Below are 26668 nucleotides of genomic sequence, written 5' to 3'. Positions count from 1 at the left end.
ATTTCATGAGAAAAAAACAATGAAGATCTTTTTGAGAGCAGCTACTGCATCATCACACTATGGAATGTATCAGCCACATACTCATTAAATACCTCAATCAACTGCAAATGTTACATCTAACAATTACCTCAAACATTGTTGAGATAACTAATAAGTTAAAATACCAGATACTGAAACCGGTAAAGAGGACACATTCAAGTGGAATTGCATGTATATCACCATATGGTGCAGCAAGACAAAGAAAAGTTGAATTTTCTTGCTGTAAAAGCTATCATGGAGTTGTTCCCTTTAAAAAGATGAAACATGACCTCAGATGGCATAGGTGAGAACATATTCTGAAGTATTCATGTATTCATGTATTTCCCAGCAGAGAAGCAGGTACACTTCCAATGGACTACTCAAAATAATAGCTCTGTGATTACACAGATCATATTTCCTTAATATTTTTATGAAAATAATACTTCATGGCTTTGGGAAAATATGAAAAGATAGACTTCAGTGTTTAATGCTATATGTGACCTGCAGCAGGACTTCTTATCTGAATGTAGTGTTTTGTGTTGTTCTACTTGACTTAAGAATCTCTGATACCAGCTAGCCTAGACTTTTAACTCTAAGAAGACTCGTTTGTGTTGTATTACACAAATGGTTTAATTTTGTTAACTGTATTTTGTTTGTTTATTTTGTTTTACTTTCTTTTTCCCCTTGTTTTGCTGGGTGGGGATTTGTTTTGATGGAGCAACCCACATCAAAACCTGAAGGAGTTGTGTGGTGTCTTAGAGTTACTTAGACTTCAAAGATACTGGAATATCTTATTGCAGAATCTGGCTTGGTGTTTTGAGGGAGAACAGTTTACACAAGATCAAAAAAAAAAAAAAAGAAATCAATCAAAACCCTCAAACTAAAAAAAAAAAACAACAAAAAAACCTCAAACCTCTCAACGCTACGTTATGAAATGGATGTACCCTTTTTGTTGTCTTTATGCTTCTTTTTTTGTTTTGTGTGGGGTTTTTTTCTTGTTTTGTTTTTCAGCATGGCAGAGGTGAAAGCCTTGGCCCATATCCCCTTTTCTTTGTACTAGCTCTTATAGAAGAGCAAAAGTCTTAACTCATTCAGTTCTAATAAATCTATCATGAAGATAGACTTTCTTGTAAGAGTAATACAGTTCCATATGCAAACAGTTCAGCTAACTCCATGGGCATTTAATAATATATTTAAATCATTTAATACCATATGGAGATATAATACCATGCACACCACATCTATATTAATTGTAGGTCTTTGAAATGTGCTTTGATATTTGCAACTGTGCATTTCAGCATCTGCAGCTGTGATATATTTTGTGGTGATAACTTCTAGCATCAATTCAGCCACATCTGCTTTTTCTTGGAGCAGTACACCAACACTGAAATGATCTCATTTGCTGTCAAATAGGTTTGCAAAGTACTGTATACTGCATAGCTCCTAGTCTGGGAAACCAGTCCTTTCCATGGTTGGTTACCGGTGTAAGGAATGTCAGCGGGTGCTCCATCCTGCAGAGGTGCAGAATATGCTAGTCCCACAAAGCACTTAAGCATATGCTTACCATTAATCTCATAAGTACTGTCATTGATCTTAAGCATGATCTTAAGTGCATTATTGACACGGGGCCAGAGGGCTAAGTGCCATAGGGAGAAGTCACAGTTGTCTGTATCAAGGGGTGAGGATAGCTCAACCTCCCCCCTAATTTATTACAGCTGCGGTTCCTGCAGTGAATTAAATGTTACAAGAAATGTGAAAAAAGGTGACAGATATTATTTTGGTTACACCTGGGCACATCTGCCTGGCTGATTACATGGAAGGTTTGCCTTTGCCAGCACAAATTCCCATGCCACTGAAGGATGTTACAGGCTTACCAGTTTGTTACACAGTTGGTATCCTAAAGAGAAGGAGCAATAACAAAACCCAGGCTTTGAACCACTGAACTTTCAGTCATGGGGGTTGTTCTTAATTACATATGTAATCTCATGGTTCATTTGAATTCCCAGCTACATGAGGCTTGCTCCTTTTAATGTGGATGCAGTCCTGAACAAAACGTGAGGTGAGAAGCTTCTGCTTACCTTCTTTGGTTTGTAAGCAAACCAGAAAGTAGACTGAAGGAAAAGGGGACAATCAAACTTTATTGCTTTATTGCAAGCTTCAGGACCTGGTCCCATGCTTTCTGTGCAACTGAAAGTTCCACTGGAAGTTTTCTCTACACAAGTTTTGTGTACTGTAACAACAAACAATTTCATGTTCTAAGACTTTACTGGTTTTTGGTTTCTCTGGAAGCAAAGCTGCCTCCCTCCTTCTGGTCTCAGCTTACCCAAACCAGTCATGACCTTAATGAAATGTTTGGGATCCCGGTGTGTAATCAGAACTTAGTATGCTGAACAGCCTTCTCTGAAACTTCCCCTTTAGAACTTTACCTATGATATAATAATGATTTTTAGAAATTGTTTATGTGTGGGAAACACAAGGAGGGAGAGACAGACTGCATCTTCTTTCATAGGTCTTTTCTTCAGTTAAGTACTTAAGAGTATTTTAACAATAGCCTCCTTTTTATGAAACCATACTGTTAAAAAGAAGGAGACTTGAATTGTGTGAAGTCTTTTAAAATACACTAGTTACATCTGGTGGCCTATTTATTTTGTATTACTAACTGTTTGTTGTTGTTTTAGTGGGAAGAAATTAGTGGACTGGATGAAAACTACACTCCTATACGAACATACCAGGTATGCCAGGTGATGGAATCAAACCAAAACAACTGGCTGCGGACTAACTGGATTGCAAAAAGCAATGCACAAAGGATTTTTGTAGAACTGAAATTCACTCTGAGGGATTGTAACAGTCTTCCTGGAGTTCTGGGGACTTGTAAAGAAACTTTTAACTTGTATTATTATGAAACAGACTACGACATTGGCAGAAACATCCGAGAAAACCAGTATGTAAAAATAGACACTATTGCAGCAGATGAAAGTTTTACCCAGGGTGATCTTGGGGAGAGGAAAATGAAACTTAACACAGAGGTGAGAGAAATTGGGCCTTTGTCCAAAAAAGGATTCTATCTTGCATTTCAGGATGTAGGGGCCTGCATTGCTTTGGTCTCTGTGAAAGTCTACTACAAGAAGTGCTGGTCCATCATTGAGAACTTAGCTATTTTTCCTGACACAGTGACTGGCTCAGAGTTTTCCTCTTTAGTTGAAGTACGAGGAACTTGTGTCAGCAGTGCAGAAGAGGAGGCGGAGAACTCGCCAAAGATGCACTGTAGTGCAGAAGGAGAATGGTTAGTGCCTATTGGAAAATGCATCTGCAAAGCAGGATACCAGCAAAAAGGAGACACATGTGAACGTAAGTAAATACACAGCTTGCTGTCCTCTATGTGTTAATAGGTCATGTTCTACTAGCTTATCATTTTTTTCTGCAAGAGAAAGACTAGTACAGTTTTTGGATCTTCAATCTGTAAACTTCACACTGGCTAATCTAAAACACTCAGCCCTTCTGGATACAGAAATCATCAGTTGCATGTGTAATTACTAAATTTAACCAAGAAATGTTAAACTTGTATTAAGTATAAATACAGATTCAGGATTAACATTCTAAACTGGTTAAGGTGATGTTCCTTGTACCTCTTGGTGATACTTGGTGAGCAAGTCGTACCTACCACAGAATATTTTATCAATAATCTCAGATATGAGCAGTTAAATAGTTTGGTGTTTTTACATGATCTGTGACAGAATTACAAGGAAATTAAAACTGAGGAAATAAACTTAGATTGAAGTGTGATTAGGAATGGGAAGAATACACAAAGAAAAAAGCTCAGAGGTTTGTATCAAGAGTGTAAAAGTTCAAACACAAGATAGACATTTCAAACAATATCAAGTTTTCAGAATAAAGACTATTTTCCTTTCTACAATATTTTTTTGCATAAAACTAACTCAAACCTTTTGGCTTGTTAGTTTAAAATACTAGCAAATCAGAGACTAATGAGTTGTACTTTCTAATTCAGACTGCTTAGAATGATACCTATCATTAGCACTGCTGTCTCTGGGGCTACATGTGTAAGACATTTCAGCTTAGTGTAAGAAAGGATATTTCATTGTCTTTGCTTACAGTAAAATCAAGAGAAAATAGGCAGTTGGTTTGAAGACAGGTATGTTCATGGACATTTAACACAAGGTCGATCATTATTATCCCAACACAAGGAGTTATATATCACTGTATTTTTATTGAAAGATAGGAAGGTATTTGTTAGTGAGAAATATTGTAAGTCTCAAACTGGAAAACACCACACAAATCTGTGAGGGGGAGAAACATACAGAATCTCAAAACCAAAGCTGGCAGCAGTCACTGAGTCTGAGATGTCTGTGTGAAGATTTCAAAATCCATAAAGGATTAGGGACAGCCTGAAATATAGTGAGTCCCCTTATTAATTATTTTTCCTCGGTAAACACTGCAATTGTGTTCTTGACAAGTTTTTACAGGGAAATTCAGTACAAGGTGAAGTAAGTGGAGTTGATCTGAGGTCTTTGTAGCCTTGCACAAAACTTTCATTGTTCTCTTGGGTAGGGATGAGGGTTTGTACACTGTGGAGGGTGAGTTCATTAGGAGTAATTGTAATGTGGAAAACTTTCCCCACTAAACCATTCAGTCGACTGTATTAAAGCTCTGTTAAAAATAGTTTGTGCCTTGTCCCATAGAAACCTGTTTTGAGGGTTTTGAATTTTTTTTTTTTTTTTTGGAGGGGCTGACTTTTTATCTTTTCTTAGTAAACTTGCTCTTGATTACAGACCCAGTCGTGGTTGAGGCAATTCATATACTAATTTTATTTGATTTTCAGTAAAGTATTCAAAGAAGAAAGCAGTGCACGCTGGGAAGTGAGTGGAGGACATGAGCTGAGTGAGCTTCGGGGGTGGTGGATATAGAGAAAATTGGTGTTTGGTAACTGGAATTCAAGTAACCTGTTTATTAAACAGTCTTCTTAGTTTCAAACTGTACTAGCATTGACAAAAGAATGAAATGATAACTTGTACTTGAGTACAGTAGCGTGCTCATTTGCAAGAACACTTTCCATTTTTGGCTTGCTTCCAAAGCAATCACTAGGAGAATATGTGGCTCTGGAAACAGTCCAGGGGATCATTTATTGTATTTTTCCTCTTTTTTTTCCAGTGATCCTGTTAAGAGTTTCAAAACAAACTCTGGCTCCGTACTGAGGCAAGTTAATGTGTTTGAGAGGGAGAAAGTGGGAGGCAGGCACTTGCCGAATGCGTGCTGCTGGCAGCTCCGAGTCAGAGGGATCTGAGTGACTGCAGCGCACAATAGTAATTGCCGTCTGTAATACTTGTTAGCCATGTCTGCGCTCGAGGATGTTATTAAGTATGATCAACTATGTAGTGGCCGATAGTACAGCTGGCACACTGATACAGCGTCTGTTTTTTGTGACAGATATTGAGAGAAACTTATCTGAACGTTGACACTAATGCAACTGGCTATCTGTTACTGTCAAGCTGTGTAACAGATCAAGCAGAAGCAAGTTGGCGTGTGCTTCCTTAACCCAGAGCTTTGATAGCCCTGTCTGAGGGCTCACTTCTGCAAATACTTTGTACCTGGCATGCTGTGTGACTTCTTTGGGACTACTCATGGCAGAAAGCATTGTGCTCTCTCAGGATGGGCAGAAGTCTGTGGTTCCTCTTTCACACTTCCTAAAGCTCAGCTGAACTGACACAATAGGAGGGTCTTTTAAAGCTACAGAATAATACTTTATCTGTCTGCCTTGTAGCAAAGGTAGGAGTAGATGGCCATGCCGTAGTTCCAAATAGCTCTTCATCCTGTAACTCAGTGGGGATTTTTATTTGTTATGCTAGCTTGATTGGCTGGCTGTGATTGAAGAATGTGTACCTTTTTGAGATTCTCTTCTGTGAGTGAAATTTGAGTTTGAGTACTAAAACAATTGAATTTTGATTTATACACAACTCTGCACTGGATGTCTTGCCAGAAGATTTTTTTGTTGTTGTTACATGAATGCAAGTAACTGGTAATGCTGGGAAGGATAAGGAAGAAACCAATTGTGAATGGTTAAATGTATCACCTGGAAAAGGAGTTCCCATGTGTTCCTCCTTTGGTGCTCGATCTTTTAAATGGAATTAATATTTTTTTTTTCAAATTTACACTGACTACTTCTTACTACAGGTGTGTCAAGGAGCCCATGCCACCTCAGTGATCTATTGTGATAATACACATACATAAGAAAGCCAAATTCCACAGAGATCACAGCTGTCTCTTAAAGCAAATCTTAAAACAAGATGAAAAAAAAATGAGGAAACTAGATGAGCTTTGAATTGTAGATAATTTTACTGTGTGCAAGGACATATTCTCCTCAGTTTTGATCTTATGCCTGCTTGTACGTAGCATTATGCTTAGGTGTGGAAGATGTACATTTTCAAGCATTCCCTTGAAAGGTACCTGACAGGTACCAGAAAAGTACTTAGAAATATTCTGTTCTTCCAACATCATACATTGCATCTGTTCTGGCAGAAAAAAACCCAAACAAACAAAAGCCTCAATGACGTTCTCAGTAGCTGTAGTAGACTCCCAATATGTCTAACTTCCATTTTTATTGTCACAGTGGAGTTCAATCAATAAGTTGTGCATGTGAGGGGCATACTGAGATCAGTGATTGGTATTTGAAGGAGATAATAATTATTTGAGAACTAGTGTAGGCTATTTCCCATTTCTTTCATGTTAGTTTAGGTTGAGGAAGGAGAGAAATTTATTCAACTAGAGCAGTAGAGTAATATTTCAGAAGGTAGGAAGTATCTCTTCATATGACTGAACTAAGAAACTTGATAAATTATTGGACTCCAAGTGGATGCATTTTACTGTTAAACATTTTATAATGCCATATTGACACGAGTTAGCATTAACAGTTGTTCTGTTGGCCTCAGATCCTGAGTTTGGCTATGATAGGGGTAAGTTTTTGGTTTGATTTGGGTTTTTTTAGTTTGGTTTTTTTAGTTGTGTTGTTTTTTTTTTTTTCCCTACACAAGAAGCTGGGAGGGGCCTGAGCCAAGAAGAACCAGCAGCTGAATCAGTAAATGGGCTATTTGATAGCATGCTGATGTCACGTCTGCTATATAAGGGAAGGGCTGGCTGGGCAAGCTCAGGTGGTTTGAGCAGGTGATTGTGACATAGGTGGCAGCAGGATCAGGTGCCTAGGCCAATGTGGTCAGTGCTGCATTTTGTATCACTTACTGTCTGTGCTATTTCATTAGCATTATTGTTCTCCCTGATTGCTGTCATCTCTTTGTGCTGTTCTACTAAACAAATTCTCCTTATCTCAGCCCACGGTACTTTTCCTTTTTCTCCTGATTCTCCCTCCCATCGAACTGGGGCTGCTGCTGGGGCAGTTGTGTGAGTGGCTGTGTGGGGCTCAGCTGCTGGTTGGGTCTGCACTGTGACACCTCAAAAAGGGGAGAGGATTGTAACTATTTGTACGTTTTTGTCTTGTTGAGGTAAAAAGGGAGCTACAGGCTTTTCTTTCCAAACTGTCATGTGCTGTATGCTGTGCCAGACTGCAAGCTGCATCTGTTCCTTTTTTTTTTTTTTTTTTTACTGGGACAAATTGTTATCTCTTGGTTTTCTGAAATACTACTTGATAACGGATCCAGAAACCGAATTTGCCTTATACTTGGCATATTTGTGGTAAAGTATGTGTTGTTGTAGGTTTTTTTTATTTGGTTGTTTTGTTTGTGTTTATTTTTTAACATCACTCCACTTAGGAGCTAATGTGCCACAAATTTATTAGTAGGGAGCAATGAATTAAGGGAGGAATGTGAATAAGTTGTCATTAAAACAATGTTATTTGCTCCTAAAAAGCCCAAGTTGCACATACTGTGAACTGGGCATACAGTTTAACCCAGGTAGTGTCCTAAAATCTGTGGGTGACTTGCATCTTGAGTAACCTATGTTGACATTCCTGCATTTTCAATTTGAAAATGTTTTGCTTTGTGGAGATGGGAAAAATGGTAGGAAACGTTTTCAGTGGCATTTATATCATCAGGACTCTAAATGTTTCGTTTTTTGAGGAAGAGTTACCTTTCTTCCATTTGCCTCCAAAATCACTCTAGGGAAGAGAATTTAATTATTCTCAGCAAATTGAACCAGGGCAGAGGATGAGGATATCTCTGAGTCTTGTCATTTTCTCTGAAGCAAGTGAAAGTTTAGCAGGAGGGTGCCTACCTCCTTCCTTTTTTCTATCCTAACATATTAAATAATTTTCTGTCCCTTTTTTTAAGGAAGGTTAAGTGTGATCTGATCACAGAATCAATAAGATTGGAAAAGACCTCAAGGATCATCAAAGTCCAACCTGTCACCCAAGACCTCATGACCACTAAACCATGTCACCAAGTGCCATGTCCAATCCCCTTTTGAACACCTCCAGGGATGGTGACTCAACCACCTCCCTGGGCAGCACATTCCAACATCTAACAACTCTCTCTGTGAAGAACTTTCTCCTCACCTCGAGCCTAAACCTCCCTTGGTGCAGCTTGAGACTGTGTCCTCTTGATCTGGTGCTGGTTGCCTGGGAGAAGAGACCAAGCCTCTCCTGGCTACAACCTCCCTTCAGGTAGTTGTAGACAGCAATGAGGTCACCCCTGAGGCTCCTCTTCTCCAGGCTAAACAATCCCAGCTCCCTCAGCCTCTCCTCGTTGTGTTCGAGGCGTCTCACCAGCCTTGTTGCCCTTCTCTGGACACGTTCAAGTATCTCAATATCCTTCTTAAATTGAGGGGCCCAGAACTGGATATCAGCTCCCAGATAGACCTACACAGGAACTATTTGATTTTAAAAAAATCCTGTAAGTATCTTTCCAAAGAATCATTGCAGGTTTTAGAAAAATATGCCAGATACTTGCAAGGGAAAAGCAAGACCTTCTATCTAGATGGGCAAGAATACTGAAGGCATTTCTGCTATTAAATGCAGAGCTATAATTTCTGCTTCTAGCCCCCTTTGGAGTTTCTAGAAACTTGAATGTCATGGCTCTCTTTCACCGTAGAGTTTTCTGACTGCTCTCTCTTCTCACGATACAATCTGGTGTTCACAAATTTGTCTGGCTCACTAAGTAATTTGTGTTTTTTGACCTACTTTGTTCACGTCCTTCAGTTTTTTGGATGTGTCAACACAGAAGAAAAGGATAAGGAGCTGTGTCTACTGTGAAATGCATCCTCTTTGGAATGTGATTTCCATATTAAATAGTACAAAATGTCTTTTCAGTGATCAGGACTACCCATCACCTGAAGAAACTGGTGCTTTGATGCTTTATAGTGTTTATTCCAGGTCTCCTCTGGGTTGCCTTTTGGTCCTATGACACAGGATTTTTTTGTAGGACTCCTTTGCTTGAGGTGACTAAATTAGTTTGATTAGTATGATTATAGGTGCTGTCGCAGTTTTGGTGATATAGCATCCTTTCTCAAGTGTAACATGAAGGTATGTGAGAAGTAATGTGATGTTAAACTGAAGTGATCAAGTAACGGAAGCAGTTGAGCAAAGCTAGTTTTCATCCATAATGCCATCCAAGTGATCCCTACAATGAATTAACTGCAGAGACTGTCAGGTTTAGTTTCCAAGGAACTAGTTGTTTTGCTCCAGAAAAGCTGACAGCAATGGAATAGCACATGCAGATGGGCAGTCAGGAGCCTAGATACTAGAAGTGAAATTGTTGGATAATGTGGAGCAATTTCCATTCTCTAGCTCCTGTTCTCCCCACTGCCCTTCCCCCCACCCCTCACCCCTCTGCCCCTATGTTCTTCTTCCCAGATTCTGCTCTTTCTAAAAATTAAGTTCATCTTTTTATTTTTGCTGAGATTTTGCTGAATAGCAATTTCTTGAAGTAAAGTTGCTGTACTTTTTTTTTTTTTTTTGGTGTGTGTCAGATTTGCGGCTGTGCACAGATTTTGAAACAAAAAGAAAGGCAGCAACGAAATTGAACAGAATCTTAGTAATTTCTCCTTTAGTTACAGAGGAAGCACTAATGCTGTCTTTTTTACGGGTCTGGGATGCCACTGCTGAATTAGCTATGGTTGCTCAACAGCTGGGCCGTTAACTCCTTAGCCATAAAGCCTCTCTTCTGTTTCTTCTAAATGAAGCTTTAGTTGGTATTTAGAAATGGAATCTCATTGTGTCAAGTCTGTTGCCCAAAAACGTGTATCTTGCTTCTGAAACAAACTCTTCTGCTGAGAAGTCTTTGTGAAAGCTGCAATAAGCATGTAATGGCTTTGCTGTGATTTTCCAAGTATAAAAGATTTTCCTAGATGAAAAAACAACTGGCTTTCTGTTAACCTCAGAGAAGTATGCCACTAAAAGTAAATTTATGTATCATTTAATTTGAGTACAAATGGGAGAATTGACACTATCATTGCTAGAGAAACCAGTGTACATGCATTCCATTAAATACCACTATTAGCTTTTTAAGAGTCAGACAAAACAGAAACCAGCCCCTCTAGCCAGACAACAAGGTTCTGGGAACTGAAAAAGGAAGAGCTAGTCAGTTACAGAGAAACTAAATGTAGAGATAATTTAATGGAAGAACTGATCACAGGAGCAGGTTGATAAATGTTTAACTACTCTGTGTATCTCTAATACTTCTATTGTGTGGAAGATGAAAAGCTGTTCAAAATTGTTCAAGCAAACTTCAGTTCAAAGTATAAAGTTTTCTTTGAAAACAAGGAGCCTGAAGTAAAGTGAAAGTTCTTATTCTACATGTGGGACAATCATGCAGAGAGATCTTTGCTTGCTAGTGAAGTTGAAAGAAAATCAAAATTACATAAGCAAAATGTTTAACTAGATTAGCTTTTAAATTTTGCTACATCCCAAACTTCCTCTGTTATCAAGAAAATATGTGCTCCCCTTCCTGCCACAGCAGTTCATATATATTAAGCAGTATTAATCTTAAAGAATACATTTCTGCTTTTACTTGGAAAATTGTGGAGTTATTTTTCTCCTTATGTGGTTTTAAGTTAGTATGCTTATTACCACTTGAACTGCAGTGTAAAAATTAATTGTTGCTTCTTGACTTCTCGGCATTAAATCTTGGTGTTTTCCTTGTACTGCCAAACTCTGTCTGCAATGCTAATTTAGTTATTAAGAACATTAAGCTGTACACAGCTTGTGGATTAACACTCTTTAGACTGAAAACAAGTAAAACATTTACAAAAGAGTATCTGCAAAGACAAAATGTACTCACTACATGTACTCTGTCTCTGTCATGATTGCATTGGATTTTTAACCCCACAAATACTATAAATACTACAAATATTACTGAAGGCTGGACCTATGTTAAGAGTAAACAAATTTGTAAAAGGTTTCCTTAGAAGAGTTAAAAAAAGTATGTTCAGGGAGCCTATTAAAAACCAAACATGGTTCACATGGAAAAAAAAAAAAGAGTAGATGTTTCCTACTGTAAGCCACAGAATGCTGTGCCATCAAGCAGGAAAAAAAACCCACCAAGCAAAAAAAAAAAAAAAGGCAGTTTCATTGTTTAATTCAACTTTTCTCACCTTTAGTTTCATAAAAAGTAACCTCTATTTACAGGAGAATGTATCTATTTTTTCTATAACCTTGTGTTAATGAGAAAACAGCAGCAATAACAAATGTGTTTCAGACATTTTTATGAACAGTCTTCCTTTTACTTAGAGAAACTTTTATCCCTGCACGCTTCCTAATCTTTCTCTTGTCTGTCTGTCACAGTGAGTTCTCTTGCCCCTGATACTAATAAAAAATACATTATATGTGAACGTGAATAGTATTCTAGTTAATAGTTCACAGCAGAAACTTTCTTTTCTGTTGAGAATCTCACATATAATTTCTTTTTCTGAGTCATATCAGCAGTACGCCCAGCATCTCTGGTGAAGGAATATTCTTGTGTATTTTTCCATTAATGACTGTTTCTGACTTCAGGTTTTTCTGATAAACACAACATGCCAACGTACTGGAGAGTGACTGCTCAGTATTTAATGATTTTTTTTCCCCATATTTCTGTTTTTCTCCATTAAGAAGAGATTTTCGTTTTAGGAAACATCTTGGAGAAGCTCTATTCATTTCAAGAAATTGTGCTTAATGCTAAGCTAATTGATAAGTGTCCTTCAGAGTAGCAATGGCAGCCAAATATAAAACTTCTGTGAAATAAGAATAGAACTGAATATACTTCTAAAGCCTTAATCCCTTCAATGTTTGTACCTGTATAGCTTTATTTAGCTGGGTGGCCTTGCTGCCTAGCCTAAGGAGGATAAAGTTTCTTACATCTGTAAGAAACATCAGGATGTTTTACCCAAGGTAAATTGATACTTTAACTTCTGGATTTTATGGTTTAGATTAGTTACATGTGAGGCTCAGCAAGACATGGCTCTCCTACAATAATATTATTAATATTTTTTCTAATAAAAGTTTAATTGATTGTAATTACTAGCATTTTCTGACACCTGATATACATCAAGTGTGTGTGATTGTTGGATAAAAAGAAAGTACATGATTAAAAAATACAAACTGTTATTATTTTGCAAACTACTTAATATACATAAGTGCAAAGATTATTTCTTGCTGTAATTGTGAAATAAATTAAGGCTTTGAGTTTTAGAAGCTAGTGCAAGTCTAGTGGCCTAGTGTTCTGTTTGAGTACTGATTATTTTAATTTTTATTTTTTAGTAAAAATAATGTTGATAGTATGTATTACCATAAATAAACATGCTATAGAAAGTGTAAAAATGGGGCTTCTGCTTTTCAGTAATCAAGTTATGACTAATTTTAAGGAAGAAATGCCTAATGCTGAAAACTCTCTGTGGGACTGTGGGCTGAGGAATCATCCCTAGAATTTAATGGCAAGAATTGTGTTGATTCAGTGGGAATAACATCATACATTTCCCTACTGAGGAAAGTGCTGAAGTTTTAAGTAACTGTAAGCATATAAATAAGCTTAAAACTTCTAAGTTGATGAAACATATTTAAATGCATATTTGATTAGATGTGCTTTTCTGAGTAGTAGATATTGTGCTGGTATAAATGTATACAGAGAAGCAAATATAAACAGGACTCAAAAATTTCACTGATGGTTCATGAGATGTATCATCTCTAGCATAATTAGTGGCTATAACTTGTTATTATTCTTTCCTTACATTTAGTGACTGTGAAATATCACCCAGCCTAGATGACTGGTGTTCATTTTTTCCAGTAGATTGAACTGGAGTGGCCCTAGAAAGTAATGCTTGGAGATCTTCTGGCAGGTGACTAATATGGTGGCCTCATGTAGCCATATGCATGTGGCTTACTGTACATTGCCTTCACCTTACTGGAGAGTTCCTCAAGATGTGACTGAATTGCAGTGTTCCCTGACACTTAAAAAAGCTTATTTTTCTCCAATGACCATATATATGACTTTGTTCTAGTTTTATGACATAGTGTGCACGTATTTATTTTTCTGTAAGAAGTTCTAACCCCCTGTGTAGGAGAGGGACGGGATGTCAGAGTTTTCCGTTCACTTCTGGTGGACCACCAAGGAGAAACGCAGGAACTGTCTGGGCGTTGGATTAATGACCTGACTCACTCCACCTGAAAAATCACAAATGCCTGTGGCCTCTGACTCCAAATCCCTCAGTTTCTCGGCTTACTAGCTAATCTTCATTTATGAGTAATAAACATAGTATTCTTTGAACTTCCTGAACATACCATCTTTTTTTGCATGGGTAAATTTTGAGAGCAAATGGTACATTTCACAAATGTCTACGTGGTGCCTATTTGAATCAGTTTGTCTCCACAGAGGGACATAGTTGGTGTTGAGAATCTTAATAAATCTCTAATTTAAAGTCTTGGAACTCTTGCTTAGCTAGCATGAAAATGCTTGAAGAATGTTGGTTGTTGATGTTCTGTAGGAAAAGTTTATTATATTCCTAAAAGTTTTGACTGTGTGGCATACAGTTCAGCTCTGTCGATGCTGGAACAAATTACATGTTCAAAATCTGTGGAACACGGTCAGAGTGGGCAACATGTGGCTGTGATCACTGATCATATTTACATGATCTCATTCAACTCGAGTTTTCTGGGCTTAGGTCAATTATTTATCTTGCTGAGGAGAATTTGAACTTGGATCTGTTGCTTCAAATGGGGCATGGTTATTAACCAATATGCAGTCACTGCTAGGTTTTATTAGCCCCTGCTGAAAATTGGTCTTCCCATAGCCTATCAGTTAGAACCATTTACATGGAGTGATGGGTTCCAGTCTCTTAGGTTTGGAACTTTCTTATATGTTTAATATATGAAACACACATATATATATATATATAAAGTATAAAACTTTTAATCCTGGATGTTTGAGCTTTTAGCTTTAGAATATTAACATATTTTTGTCCTGATAAATTTATTTGCACTTTCTATGGGTGTATATATTTCTGAAGTACATGAGAGAACAGCAGAGAAGGTTCTACTCATTCTTAATTTTTTTTTTTTAAGAGTGATGTTTTTTTGTGGCCAAGCAAATGGAGACATATTGATCTTTTTTCTTGTTTCTGTTAGAATGTATAGTTCGGTTGAAAGTCTTAAAATGTCAAGTAAGAAAATGTACTTAGAAAAAGATGACATGAAACATTTATATTTTTTAAGATCATCTTTGTATTTCTTTTCGAAATGCTGCATAGAGATTCTTTCAGAATGTGATTGGAATTTTATTGAAGAAAGGGGTTTTTTACTTGATTTTTTTTTTCTTGTGTGTTGGATCAGGCCCATGGTGCAGTCCCTTAGCTGAAATCAAACATCGAATCTTGGACGTTTGATTTCTCATGTTTCTAAATGTCAGCATATTTTTTTGAGTGATCAGTTTATCTGCACAGTAAATAAATTAGCTAACTCTGTTTTCATTTTTTGTCCAAGTTATTGAAAAGTTTTGTTCCTTACCAGTATCTTCCAGTAAAAACTAACAATCAATTATTTTATTTCTTGTGTATATTACATTATTATTATGATGTTATTTTTTTTTTTTTTGCTGATTATGTAAGGGCAATATATTTATACAGACAAATGTACAACTTCCAAAATGTAGGCAGTTTTACTGACACTAAAAAAAAAAAAAAGTATTGATCAAGTCCCCACAAATATTACCCAAAGGAAATGGACATCATTTTAACTGTTAGGAAATTCCAAGGCTCCACATTGTCACCTCATTATCTCACCTATAGAAGTCTCAGCCAGATTTAATCTGCAGCCTGCTGCTGCAAAGTGTGAAAATATTATGTGCTTAAAATCATAAGCAGCATCATGTTCCCTGGTGCAGACTGAATAGAATTTTCAATCTGTGATCTGTGACTGTCTCTTCTGTTCACTTTCATTTATCATTAGTTGTGTATCACTTAATTTTCTGATTAAAAGGGGCAAGTCTTTGGCTTTATGTTGTGTATGCTTGTCTGTCTGTTTTAGTTCGTCACTTGAATTAAGTCTTTATTTGGCCTATTTAAAAAAAAAAAAGAAGAAAAGTCTTGTCAGTAGAATTACTAGTGAATAATGCCAGTAAACAAGGGAGAGAAATAACATCTTTTTAAAACATGCTTTTTCTTTTCCCTGGGTGAGTGTGTCAGAGGAAGAGACAATGACATGCCTACTTTTGATCTTTTGCCTTAAAGATTTTCTGTCATATGTAGAGCTACGCAGTCACTGTATTGTGTATTACTCTTGTATCCAGGAATATAAAATTCAAAATTGCGTAACACAAGTAAAGATGAGGGGTGTTTGGAAAATAAAACATGTGTTGTTAGTACAATTGATGTACAATTTTTAAATGAGGAATTTTATTTCTCTCCTTAATACAAGGACTTTATGAAAACAAAATCCCTGTTCTCACAGTACAAACCCCATTTTTTAAATTCCAGCATTTAAAGACACTTTGTGTATTTAAGCAGTGACAAGGGTATTCATTATTAATTAACATTCAGGAGATAACTGAGTGTCAGTTGCCAGTCAAAGCAGAGCTTAGAAGAATGTAGACATGTTGATTGATGGACGTGTTCTGGGACTATGCAGAAACAGGCTGCTCAGGTCATCTGAACACATCAAAACATTACAGGTCAGCTCCACATACACAGAAAGATCTTTTGCTTGGCCTGCCCTTCATTCTAAAGGGAGGATATCCTTCCATGTAGCCTAGATATCCATACTTGATTTGCAAGTTAAACCATAGCTTTCTAGCACCATGGTTGCCAGTTAAGGAGAGTGTAGTTTGAGGTAATGTGTCGTCGTGCTGTTTCTAGCTTTGAGTGGCTAAGGTGCTTAAGCGTTCAGGTATTTTTGATGTTGCTCAGTAAAGTGCTATATGTACCTATCAAATGGATATACACTAATGCAATTTCTTCTTCAGGCAGACGAAAATCCCCAAACTCTTAATTTATATTGCATTGAAATGCAGAGATAGAAGAAGATTTTCAGTCTTTCAATCTCTATAATCTCTTCAGAAGTGAGTTTTAAATATCTGGTCATATCAGTTGTCTCTATTTCTTTCAGTCAGTAGAAAAATGTATATTCAATGAAATGAAGACTTCGCTTGTGGTAGCTTCACACCTTCTCTTAAAGGAGGATATAAGAAGCCCTTTGTGTGCCCCATACAAATTACAGTTGCCCTAGACTGGGTAGCCTGTGTCCCATGGGAAGAGTGGTTCAGCTTTTTCTGCTTCTTATGGTGGACACCTGATCATACAACAGTGGTAGCAATTACCTAAAGAAACACAGTATAATTTATGGATGATATAGCCCATATAGAATAATGACATTTTCCTGTATAGGTGAACAGACCTTCAGTGTCTGATAAGCATCTGCTTCACAAGTACTTATTTATTATAATTTTTCTTCATTTTAATTTTTAGAATATGCTTCTAAACGCTAACTAAAAGAGATGGAGGGCTATCTGTTAAGGTAATGGGAAAGGAGAATATCTTCTTTTCCTGTGATTATCCATGAGGGGGAAAACTCCTGTTTTGTGTTACGTGCTTCTGTAGATTAAGAAATGGGTCTAGTCTTGTCTTTAAGATCCCCATAGCTAGAGCTATGAAGATGATTAGGGGACTTGAGCATCTCCCCTATGAAGAGAGACTGAGATCCCTGGGGCTGTTTAGTCTTGAAAAGACTGAGAGGGGATCTGATCAATGTCTATAAATAGCTGAGGGGTGGGTGTCAAGTGGAGGGGGCCAGGCTCTTTTCAGTGGTTCACAGTAATAAGACAAGGAACAATGGGTTCAAACTAGAACTTAGAGGATTTCAGCTCAACACGAGGAGAAACTTCTTTCCAGTGAGGTTGACGTAGTGCTGGAACAGGCTGCCCAGGGGGGTTGTGGAGTCTCCTTCTCTGGAGGCTTTCCCAGCCCGCCTGGATGCATTCCTGTGCAGACTACCCTAAGTGATCCTGCTCTGTCAGGGGGGTTGGACTCGATGGTCTCTTGAGGTCCCTTCCAACCTCTGATATGCTGTGATACTGTGATCTGGTTTGGGAGACACTATAGCTCCATCTAATCCAGAGGGAAGTAGTATGCTACTGAAGATCCCTTGCCAGTCTCCATCCCTGATAGTGGTTCTGCAGCATACTGGGGAAATCTATTGGGATCTGTCATTGTTTCATACTTGTGTGCCAGTACTTGCTCTCCTCATTCCTTCCAAGAACCAGCAACTGGGGCTATTTAATGGTTCCTTTGTGGCTGGCTGAGTGTGCAGAAGAAGCAGAGCTCCTTACTTTTACCCAGTGGAAAAGGGGACTACAAACAATTTTGTTTGAAAACTGCTTGTTTTCCCTTGGGTAAAATCCTGTTTGCTTTATTCATAAAAAAAAATAATTAGTCCCTTGGGATTACGTATGAGAGCAAGGAAAACAGGAATTGGCCCTGTGTCATAACCATCTGTTATTAACACAAAGAGCAAGGGCCCAGTATTGCAGTCCTTGCTAAAAGCAGTTTGTTTAACAGGCATTACTACAAATATGAAAAATGTGTGTTTTCCACATTGTGTGTGACAATATTCCCTACCAGTAGTTTAAAAAAAAAAAAAAAAAGCCATCATGAATATTGATGTACAATAGCACAATTGCATTATTTTATATTGGAGTAGGCTATCTGAAATAAACATTTCATTCCAAGAAACATATGTATCACTGTATTTGCAAGAATCAGTTAAACTACTTTCATGCATGTTTTTTCGTTGGACATCTTTTTGGTTTATGGCTGAATTTTGACAGGGTTTTCTTTTATAGTGCTTTTATGACTGAGGTAAACTTCTTTTTTGAGTGTGGCTAGTTTGAAAATTTTTACCACTCCTTCAGTAGAAAATATGTGCCTTTTTATTTGATGATCCCCTGCTTTCTCAAACTCCATTCCACAATTATAACTACAAGTATTATGGGAAAACTGAAGTAATTTGATCCATCCTGTCATACTGTGTCATGGCAGAGAAGTAGCTTTGGTGATTGATACTTCTAGTTCACCTTTACAGGCCAGACTGCCAGGTTGGGTTACGTTTTTTTTCTCCACCTTTGTGTATTTGGCATTTCTACTCCAATATTTGAGAGAATTACTTCATAATATTTACTAGAAACCCCATAGCTCTGTAAAGGAAACAAAATAAGCAACCAAATAAACTGGTTTTAATGCTTCCTTGCCTGTTGTTCTTTCTTTCAGCAGTTTTTATATGCATGTTTTTTAGATCATGTTCAGTTCTGATCGTGGTGCCAGTCCCTGCTAGATAACTTGAGCTATGGGTTTTAAAAGGGGCATTTATTCCATGTTCCTTTGCTTCTGGCTATAAACCTATGTTAGGCAGGGCAAGGGTTGTTATAATCCTTTTGATTGCACCTCAGTGGGAGACCAGTCCTCTGGCTAGCTATAATGTCTTTAAGAGTGGCTTTATACAATCAGTCTGGCACAGTGCACATGCAGTGCAGCCCAGAATCTGGGAAAATATACAAATTATGATAGGAGGCTGGGTGTTTCCAGGGTTTATGCAGAAAGACAGGAATTGCTGTGTGGGATCAAACAAGTGGCTTGTCAAATCCATTACTCTTTTGCCAGCAATGTTCAGTAGCAGATGTTTAAAAAAAAAAAAAAAAAAGGAAGAAAAGAACATCAGTTTTGTTTTCCTTCAACCCCAAAGCATTCTATACAGCTCTGTTACATTTCCTTTATATCCTTTCTCCAGTCATTCTGTCATTCAAATGTTAAAAGCTGTCTGATTGTTTTCATTCCATGTAATAGATATGTTCTAATCCCTTTAAGCTCCTAATATATTTTTTGAGTTTTTATTAAGTTTGTGGCCTTGGATTTGAGTAGACTGGAAAATCTACAGATGTTTACGCTATTAACCATTCAAGCCGTGTTATTATTTTAAAATGTTGTCACGTTACAGGTGGCAGCTGTCCCACAAATGTGTACTTTGAACTTGACTGAGAAGTCCCTTGAGGATCTGACACAGAAGCATATACACAATAACATGATGATTTCTGTGCATTTAGAGGTGTGCATTTCCAATAGTCTGATTGGAAAGACGGATTAGTTGTTTGTGAACTCTGTTGGACAAATTCACCAGAATTTTATTACAGCAATGTAATAAAGCTACTTCTCTTTCTTCAATTAAAGACACTTCGAGACTCTGAAGGGTTAAGCCCCCCCGCCCCCAGGCACACAACATATCACTTTGCTTAAAATGCCATTGGGAAACTGAGATAAATGGTGAAGCATTTTCTGTGTTGACATGATGTTCGCCTGTCCGATTGCATCCTTCCCAACAGACAGCAGAGAAGCAATTACAAAAAAAGACATCTGTGCCAAGGTTTGGCTAGCCAGAGAGGGCAAGCTCTTGTGTTTAAGAGGTAGAGAATCCAATCGATGAAAACGTCTGGGCCTGTTAGCACCAATAAAGCTGAAGGCCACTGGGAAGCTCGGAGAGGGTCTTTTGTTGCGGAGATAGAAAGGAGGCCGAAGCTGTGACACTTGGGGAGGAATAGGGTCAGCTAGTACGATCATCCATCTTCCTCAATGGCAGCTTTCTGTCAGTTTTTAACCCTGCTCAGCAGAGGATCTAAACCTCTATTGTTGGCACCAGCCAATTCTCAGCCAAGTGTAAATGAAGTTAATATTCACTGACCTTATGCATAGCCAATGAAGGCCCTTGATGTCATCCTGGAAATAATGTTATCTGACACTTCAAAAAGCAGATGTTGGCAGGTTGTTTGGGTTTTTTTTTGCTGAGCCGGTATGCAAAGACACATTGTTTAGCCACCTCACATTTAAACTGATTTCCATAATAACCACAAATAGGCCTTTTTGACCTTAAACTGACATAGTTATGGTTTTAGTTTGCATATCGTTACATGCTGCTGACAAAGCCTGGCTAACCTGCACTAAATGATCTGGGAGAAGTAGCTCAGTTCACTTAGATAAGAAATATATGGGTCAGTGAGCAAATTTTATTTATGCTGATAAAACAGTGAGTAATTAAAAGAATTTAAATAGTTCAAAGCAGACATTTTTAGAACACAGTGAAGAATAGTGTTTATTTTGCAACATACCTTTGTGAAAGGAAATAAATCACAGAAGTGAAAAAAAATAATATTGCTGTCATGGGTATGGTTTTTATTTTGAAAGGCCTATTCCAAGCAATGGTTAAGGTCTTCCTTTGTCTCCAGTAATATTTTGTCATGGTGAAGCAGTTATTCTAATACTGTTTTAATTACAGAAACCTAAAACAGTTTTCATAGGTTCCACTATGCTAGAAGTTCATCTAAGACAGAAAGTATACTGATAATAACTGCATATTTATACGGTGCATTTTGTCCAGATGGATTCCCAAACCTTCCACAGACTTCTATGAACAGAGCACATCCGCACTCCTCTGGTGTAAAAGCCCGTGTCAAACATCTGTTGTAACACTGGGCTGACACACTATGGCTCTTTTTAAGGCACAGTGGTGTTTCTCAGCAGCCTGTGGTTCTGATTTGAGGAAGCACACAGGCACGTAGCAGGCATGGGAGGTGAAAAGTAGTTTGATTTTGGTTTTTCCTTGTAAATTAGCTGTAATTTTGGCTCATGTGTGCTTACCTTCTGAGAGATGAGCATAATGGTTTATGATAATAAAGTGCAGATGCAGGATGAGTAGTCATTATTAATCAAAATTTTCAGCTGTATCCAGCAACGAACTTCCCGCAACCATGCTTTTCCCTGCTGTGTGCAGAACACACCAGCAGGAAACAGAAAGCTAGAAAACTATAATATGCTGCATTACTGGTTTTAAAAATATGTTTGAATGATGATTGTTGTATAGTTACTACCTTCCAGGCTGCAACCCATACCTATCTTCTCAAAAAAGAACCCAAAAACTTTTTCTTTTTGTGTGTGTGTGTGTGTAAGAATGAGTTAATGATGGAATGAGAAAGCTTGATCACTGGAGTTGCTTGGGAGGCAATTATCTGACAAGCTGGCAAAGATGACAAATACCAGAACAGATCTGCATCTAATTGAAATCACTCAGATCTGATCTTAAGATAAACAGTCCTAGGATTTTTGGAAATTATTTTATTGGTTGTGTTCTTCCCATCATTTGTTTGTTTGCACCTGTTAAAGATGTGAACATGTTTCCTGTAGTAACAGATTGACTTAGCAACTTGTCAGCTAGAGTTTTCTGTATGTGCCTTTGTTTGATATTGACTCCCATCAGATGGGATTGAAAAAAAAAATGTGGGGGTAGGATATACATTCACTAGGTGTCTGGATGAAATTTTAAGAAATTAGTGATTGATTTTGTTTGAAGTACAGCACCATTTTTCATTTGCCTCTGGTTATTTGTGTGCTGGCTGTGACATACGATGGTTCAGACATGTAGCTCAGATGATTTAAAGGCTATATATAGTTTGGACTGATTTTAATGCATTATCTGATAGTTCTGATTTATTCAGATAGATTCCCCCTCTCCTCTCCCCCCTCCCCTTCCTATTCAAACCACGCTACAATCATTCTGAAATTATCTGAAGTTACAAAATACCTGAAATACAGAATTACAGCCAGCTACTGAACAGTGTGGAAAGAGAAATGAGCCAGAGAGCACTGAAAACAATAAGGCAACTTAGTGGGGTTTTAACAAGCCCTAAGTTTACTAAGCAAGCAAATTAATTTGTTTAAGTCTTTACAAAGACCCATTTCTTCTGTAAGTTACATTGAATAATAACCAGACTGATTCACAATTTGATTTTACTGCACTGCTGTAAATCAGTTCATCTCTGGGTAAGTTTTGATAGTTTGTCCCTTTGTCAGGCTTTATCCTATGAAAGGTTTAGAATGCTAGAAAAAGAAAACCAAATTGACCCAATTCTGCCCTCTCCTCCAGCGGAAATGGATACTGAAGTACAGAAGCTTATTTCTCATTTCTGAGACAAGACTATGAAAGAGAAATTTGTCTTTGTGAATTAAGCCATGGGCAGATTGATTCATTTCATCCTGTTGGTATTGAATATTTTTCCTGTTGTAGTTGAAAGTTTGTAAAATGCTAGCTGGGCATGGGCAGGCTGCTGAGGAAGTGATCCAAAGATAATGTAAATTGAAAGTGTTTGGTTTAATGTATTTTCCTATTTGTTTGTAGGTTGCTTGCTTGTCTTTGGTTGTTTGTTTTGCCTTTTTTATTTATTTTTTTTTTAAAGTAGAACAAAACAAAAGATGCCTTGAAACTAAATGTTAGCAGAATATTCATTAGGGCTGTAGTGACACAGCTAGCTGAGAGCTGCAGGGTTTTGGGGAGGTGGTTGGTGATGTCTCTTCTGCTGTCCAGAAGGCAGGAATAAGCCTGGCAGTGCCAACAGCTGGTTTGCTGCTGACATTGTTGCTATGTCTGGCTGCTCTCATGCAGGAAACCTGTCAGAAACTGGGAATCTGATGTTCATGCTTGGAGCTAGGTTGATTGTGATCCTGATTAATCTCATCAGTAAGACGTGAGGTCTTCAACAGCAGAGGTTTTTTGTCTGATTTTGTTTAGAATAATAGATAATTTTCACCTTTGGACTTTGGAACAGTCAGTATGGATCCAAATTCATTCTGTATTGTGTTGTCAGCGTAGCTGTGATTTTCTTTGACAGTTAGATCAGTGGGGAAGAGAAGAATAGAATTAGGTATGAAAAATTGCTTTGTTCTCTGGAGTTTCTAGAAAAGATCTTTGAAGCTCTACTGTGAAATCTCTAGCACATCTGCAGATGATTTATACTAATAAAGACTAGCCAGTAAAACTGTGTTAGAGAAAATAATATTGGAAGAAAAAAGCACTAAAAATCAATTGTATGAGCAGACAGAATGTTTAGTACTGAGTCATCTTCCCTAATCAGTAGAAAAATGGATTATATGACTAATAAAGAATCACCTCAAAGAGAGCAGTTAAACCATGTAACAATTTGTTGGACTGATAGGAAATTCTGTAAATAACCTACCAAGAATGAAATATGTGATTGTGCAAAACCAAAATTTGCCATATGAGGAAAAAAAAAATCTCAGTTAAATATACCGTTGTAATCTTTTGTGTACTAACAAGGCTATTCATTTTTTTGCTTTGTTTTGTTTGTCTTTTTCCTATTTTCAAGTTAACAATATAACTTACTGTACCCACACAAAGCATAGAACTGCTTAAAGCAACTGCTGGCTAACTGAAGCCTGGAAATACGCCCACAAAAATGGAAGAAGAGAGTGTGCTGATGGGGAGAGACTGTGGACAAATGAGGAGATGCAATTTGAGGGCCTGATTTTGGGAAGGACCTGATCTTGAATGCTGACATGTGTCTCAGCCTCTACCCTTCAGAGTGCCAGGCAGTGAATATGTCAATAAGTGAACACAAGGGTAAAGCAGGAGTTTTCATCACTGTGGTAGGTGTATCACTTAGTAGTTCACATACCACAGCAAAGCAGTGTCTGAATGCTGTGCAAATAGCCAGTATCTCAGCCAGCATGTAGTATGTGGCTGGGTAGTGACACAGGATCATGCAGTCATCCTTCGTTTGCATTAACAAGTTCTTTACCCAGGGCTTTGCCTTTGTTTCATAAAGTCAATAATGCAAATGTGTGAGAAAAACGGTGAGACTTGACCTTGTCCTCTTGAAGTATCTGGGAGATTGTCTTTGTCTTTCCTAAGAGATAAGGTCTACTTCCTCTTTCTGTTTTTTTGGTTTTGTTTTTTTTTCATAACCCTTTTCAAAGTGCCTTTCATACACAAAACAATAACTTCTCTTAGATCAGTGGCAAATGTTGTGGAAATAACTTTAATAAATAATAGAAAAAGAAGGGCTTATTTGTAAGTGCAACCAAATTCTTATTTAGTGGAGGAGAATAAGGTGTGTTCTTCCTCTTCCCTGCTGAATCCTGCTTCTCTTGCTTTTCTTTCTCCTCAAATGGCAGAGAGTGTGATTTTTGTCCTACCCATACAAAAGGCTTTACTGTGTTTTATCCACATGGCAAGAGAGGCAGGAACTGTGTAATATCACACACACACAAAAAAAGATACCATTTAAATTTATGGTCTGGACCTAAGGCGATTGAGCTCTGTGCTTCTCATTAAGCAAGTTGGAAAGATTCTTTTCTCTCTTCACCATCCCTAAGCGCCAGCAAAACTGGAAATTAAATGATGAGTTCAGTAGAAGAATGGTTCTGAATTTGAGAATTAATTTTTTTCTTTTTTTTTTTTAACTTAACCTTTAGACAGGCTTAAATACCTCATGTAGCTGAAATTAATTGGGCTCCCACAAAATCAGAGAAGTCTGAAATAGTTTTTCCTTAATCTCTGTGTATGCATCTGTTCAGTCTCTTGAAATGTAGTTGGGCCATCTTTTCAAGCTGTTTTCTACAACTGCAAATACTAGAATCCATTTTTTTCCTCAGGCTACAGTTTAGATGGCTGTTGGAACAAACATTAGCAACTAAACCATGCGATTCTTTGAACTGCATTTTAAAACAGATTATCAATTGCTTTAGGATTAAGAATTTTTTTAATACAAGGATTTGACAACTTTATGTGCTCAAGCATACTTTGATTTTGAAGCCCTTGTTAAAACCTGTAATTAAAACAACTGCAAAGTTGTGGGTTTTTTCACTTTAGGACTCTTTTGTTGTGTTTTTAAAACACGCTTTTAATTCTCATCAATCTTTGTATCTCAAAAGAGTAAGCCAAAGATCCTGGTTCATTTCATATACCAGCAACGGGACTACTGTGGGAAGTTAAGAGTAATCATAACGACTGATAACATCATCATAGTAACTTTGAGCTTTTACCCATATTAAACCTTCATAGGCAAAGTAAAGAGTGGGACAATGTATATTTGTTGCATAGGTGTAATGGAGGGCATAATTTAATTTGTGGGAACACTATTACCACTGATGAGGAATGGAGAAGAGAGGAACCTTATGGGGCTTTGGAAGTCCTTCAATAAAGACTGAGTTTGTATGACTAGTGAATGGTGAAAACATGCATTTCCTTGCAAATTAGGAATATTTGCTACAGAATTTACCAAGCAGATCACAAGCATAGACAGTTGTCTTCTATATGACTGTAGAATCCCTTTTGGAATGAAATGTTGCTACAGCTTGCATGTATAAAATACCCTTAAATGTTGAAATTGCAGAGAATGTTGAGCACATGAGATCTGGCTCTTTCACAGCTTCTAGCGTGCAGCACATCAGGGAGCACAGGATTTGCATTCCAATGTCTGTGTAACTGGAGTCTCCCTATGGGCAAAAATTAGGTTATGAGCAAGGAAATATCCTTCTGCGCTGAGCAGCAGAAGGTTTCTAGTCAGAGCACACCTGTTCCTCTATGCTAAAGAGTGCAGGATAAAACAGGAATTGTTGGTGGAGAGCAAGCAAGTCAAGGGGAGTCTAGATTTAGAATCTGTTTAAACTAAACAGGGACAGGTCTTTTCTGTTTGCATGAACTTAGTCAGGAGCAGCTACATGTGAAGACCACACTCACCCCTCAGCTTGCAAATCAGATGTTTAGCTATGATTTGCAGTCTCTGGCCTCTTTACCACTGACTACTAAATGGGAATGAATTATTTCACATGCAATACCAATCTCATTAGTTCAAAACTGCATTTTCTACTTTGCATGTAATTTTTTACTTCCACTTAAAAGGAAGTATGCATAGTGCTCTCAGTATACAGCCCTAGAAGTTTACAGCCTTGCTGCTGCTCATTTATGTTATGACATCTAACATTCCTGGAATGACCAGCTCCTGTTTTGCTGTATTAACTGAAATGACCTATCTTGGTCATACTCCATCATTCACTGAGTTTCTTTTTACCACTGGGGAGAAATAAACAGGGTAACTTCTAATTCTGTGCCAAAAATAAAGTTCAGGGGTTCAATAAAATTTTACTGCACAGTAAAATAAGTCTGATTTTGTTCCTTTCTATGAAGTGCCTCTTGCCAGCTCTTGTGGTATTATCATGAGCTTTATGCCTACTTGCTGCTGTACAGTATGGCTCCTGCAGAAATATATTTCAGTTTTCTTTTCTTGAATTTTTGAAAGGTAAGCTGTCAAACACTTTTGATGTTTGACAAATGCTGTGTAGCTGAGGGTAGTAAAAGAAGGTAACAAATAATAAGGGATCATCAGAGGAGGAAGGT

At 37.6% G+C, this 26668-nt stretch overlaps 1 protein-coding gene across 7 annotated transcripts in view; it reads left to right on the top strand.

Annotated features, from left to right (window-relative positions):
- The window catches only part of EPHA7 (EPH receptor A7), a 165242-nt gene that overhangs the window by 6076 nt on the left and 132498 nt on the right, over positions 1-26668 (top strand). For 6 of the 7 annotated variants that reach the window (XM_054392180.1, XM_054392149.1, XM_054392191.1 and 3 more), the window contains exon 3: positions 2697-3366. In XM_054392180.1, coding sequence (XP_054248155.1) covers positions 2697-3366 — 670 coding nt within the window. Of the gene's footprint in view, positions 1-2696; positions 3367-26668 lie in introns of those variants that run through there. The other variant, XM_054392200.1, reaches the window with a different exon arrangement.

This window comes from Indicator indicator, chromosome 2 (assembly GCF_027791375.1).
Source record: "Indicator indicator isolate 239-I01 chromosome 2, UM_Iind_1.1, whole genome shotgun sequence".
In the NCBI taxonomy this organism is placed as follows: Eukaryota; Metazoa; Chordata; class Aves; order Piciformes; family Indicatoridae; genus Indicator; species Indicator indicator.
Note: the sequence above shows the minus strand (reverse complement) of the source record. Positions and strands in the feature narration are given on the sequence as shown.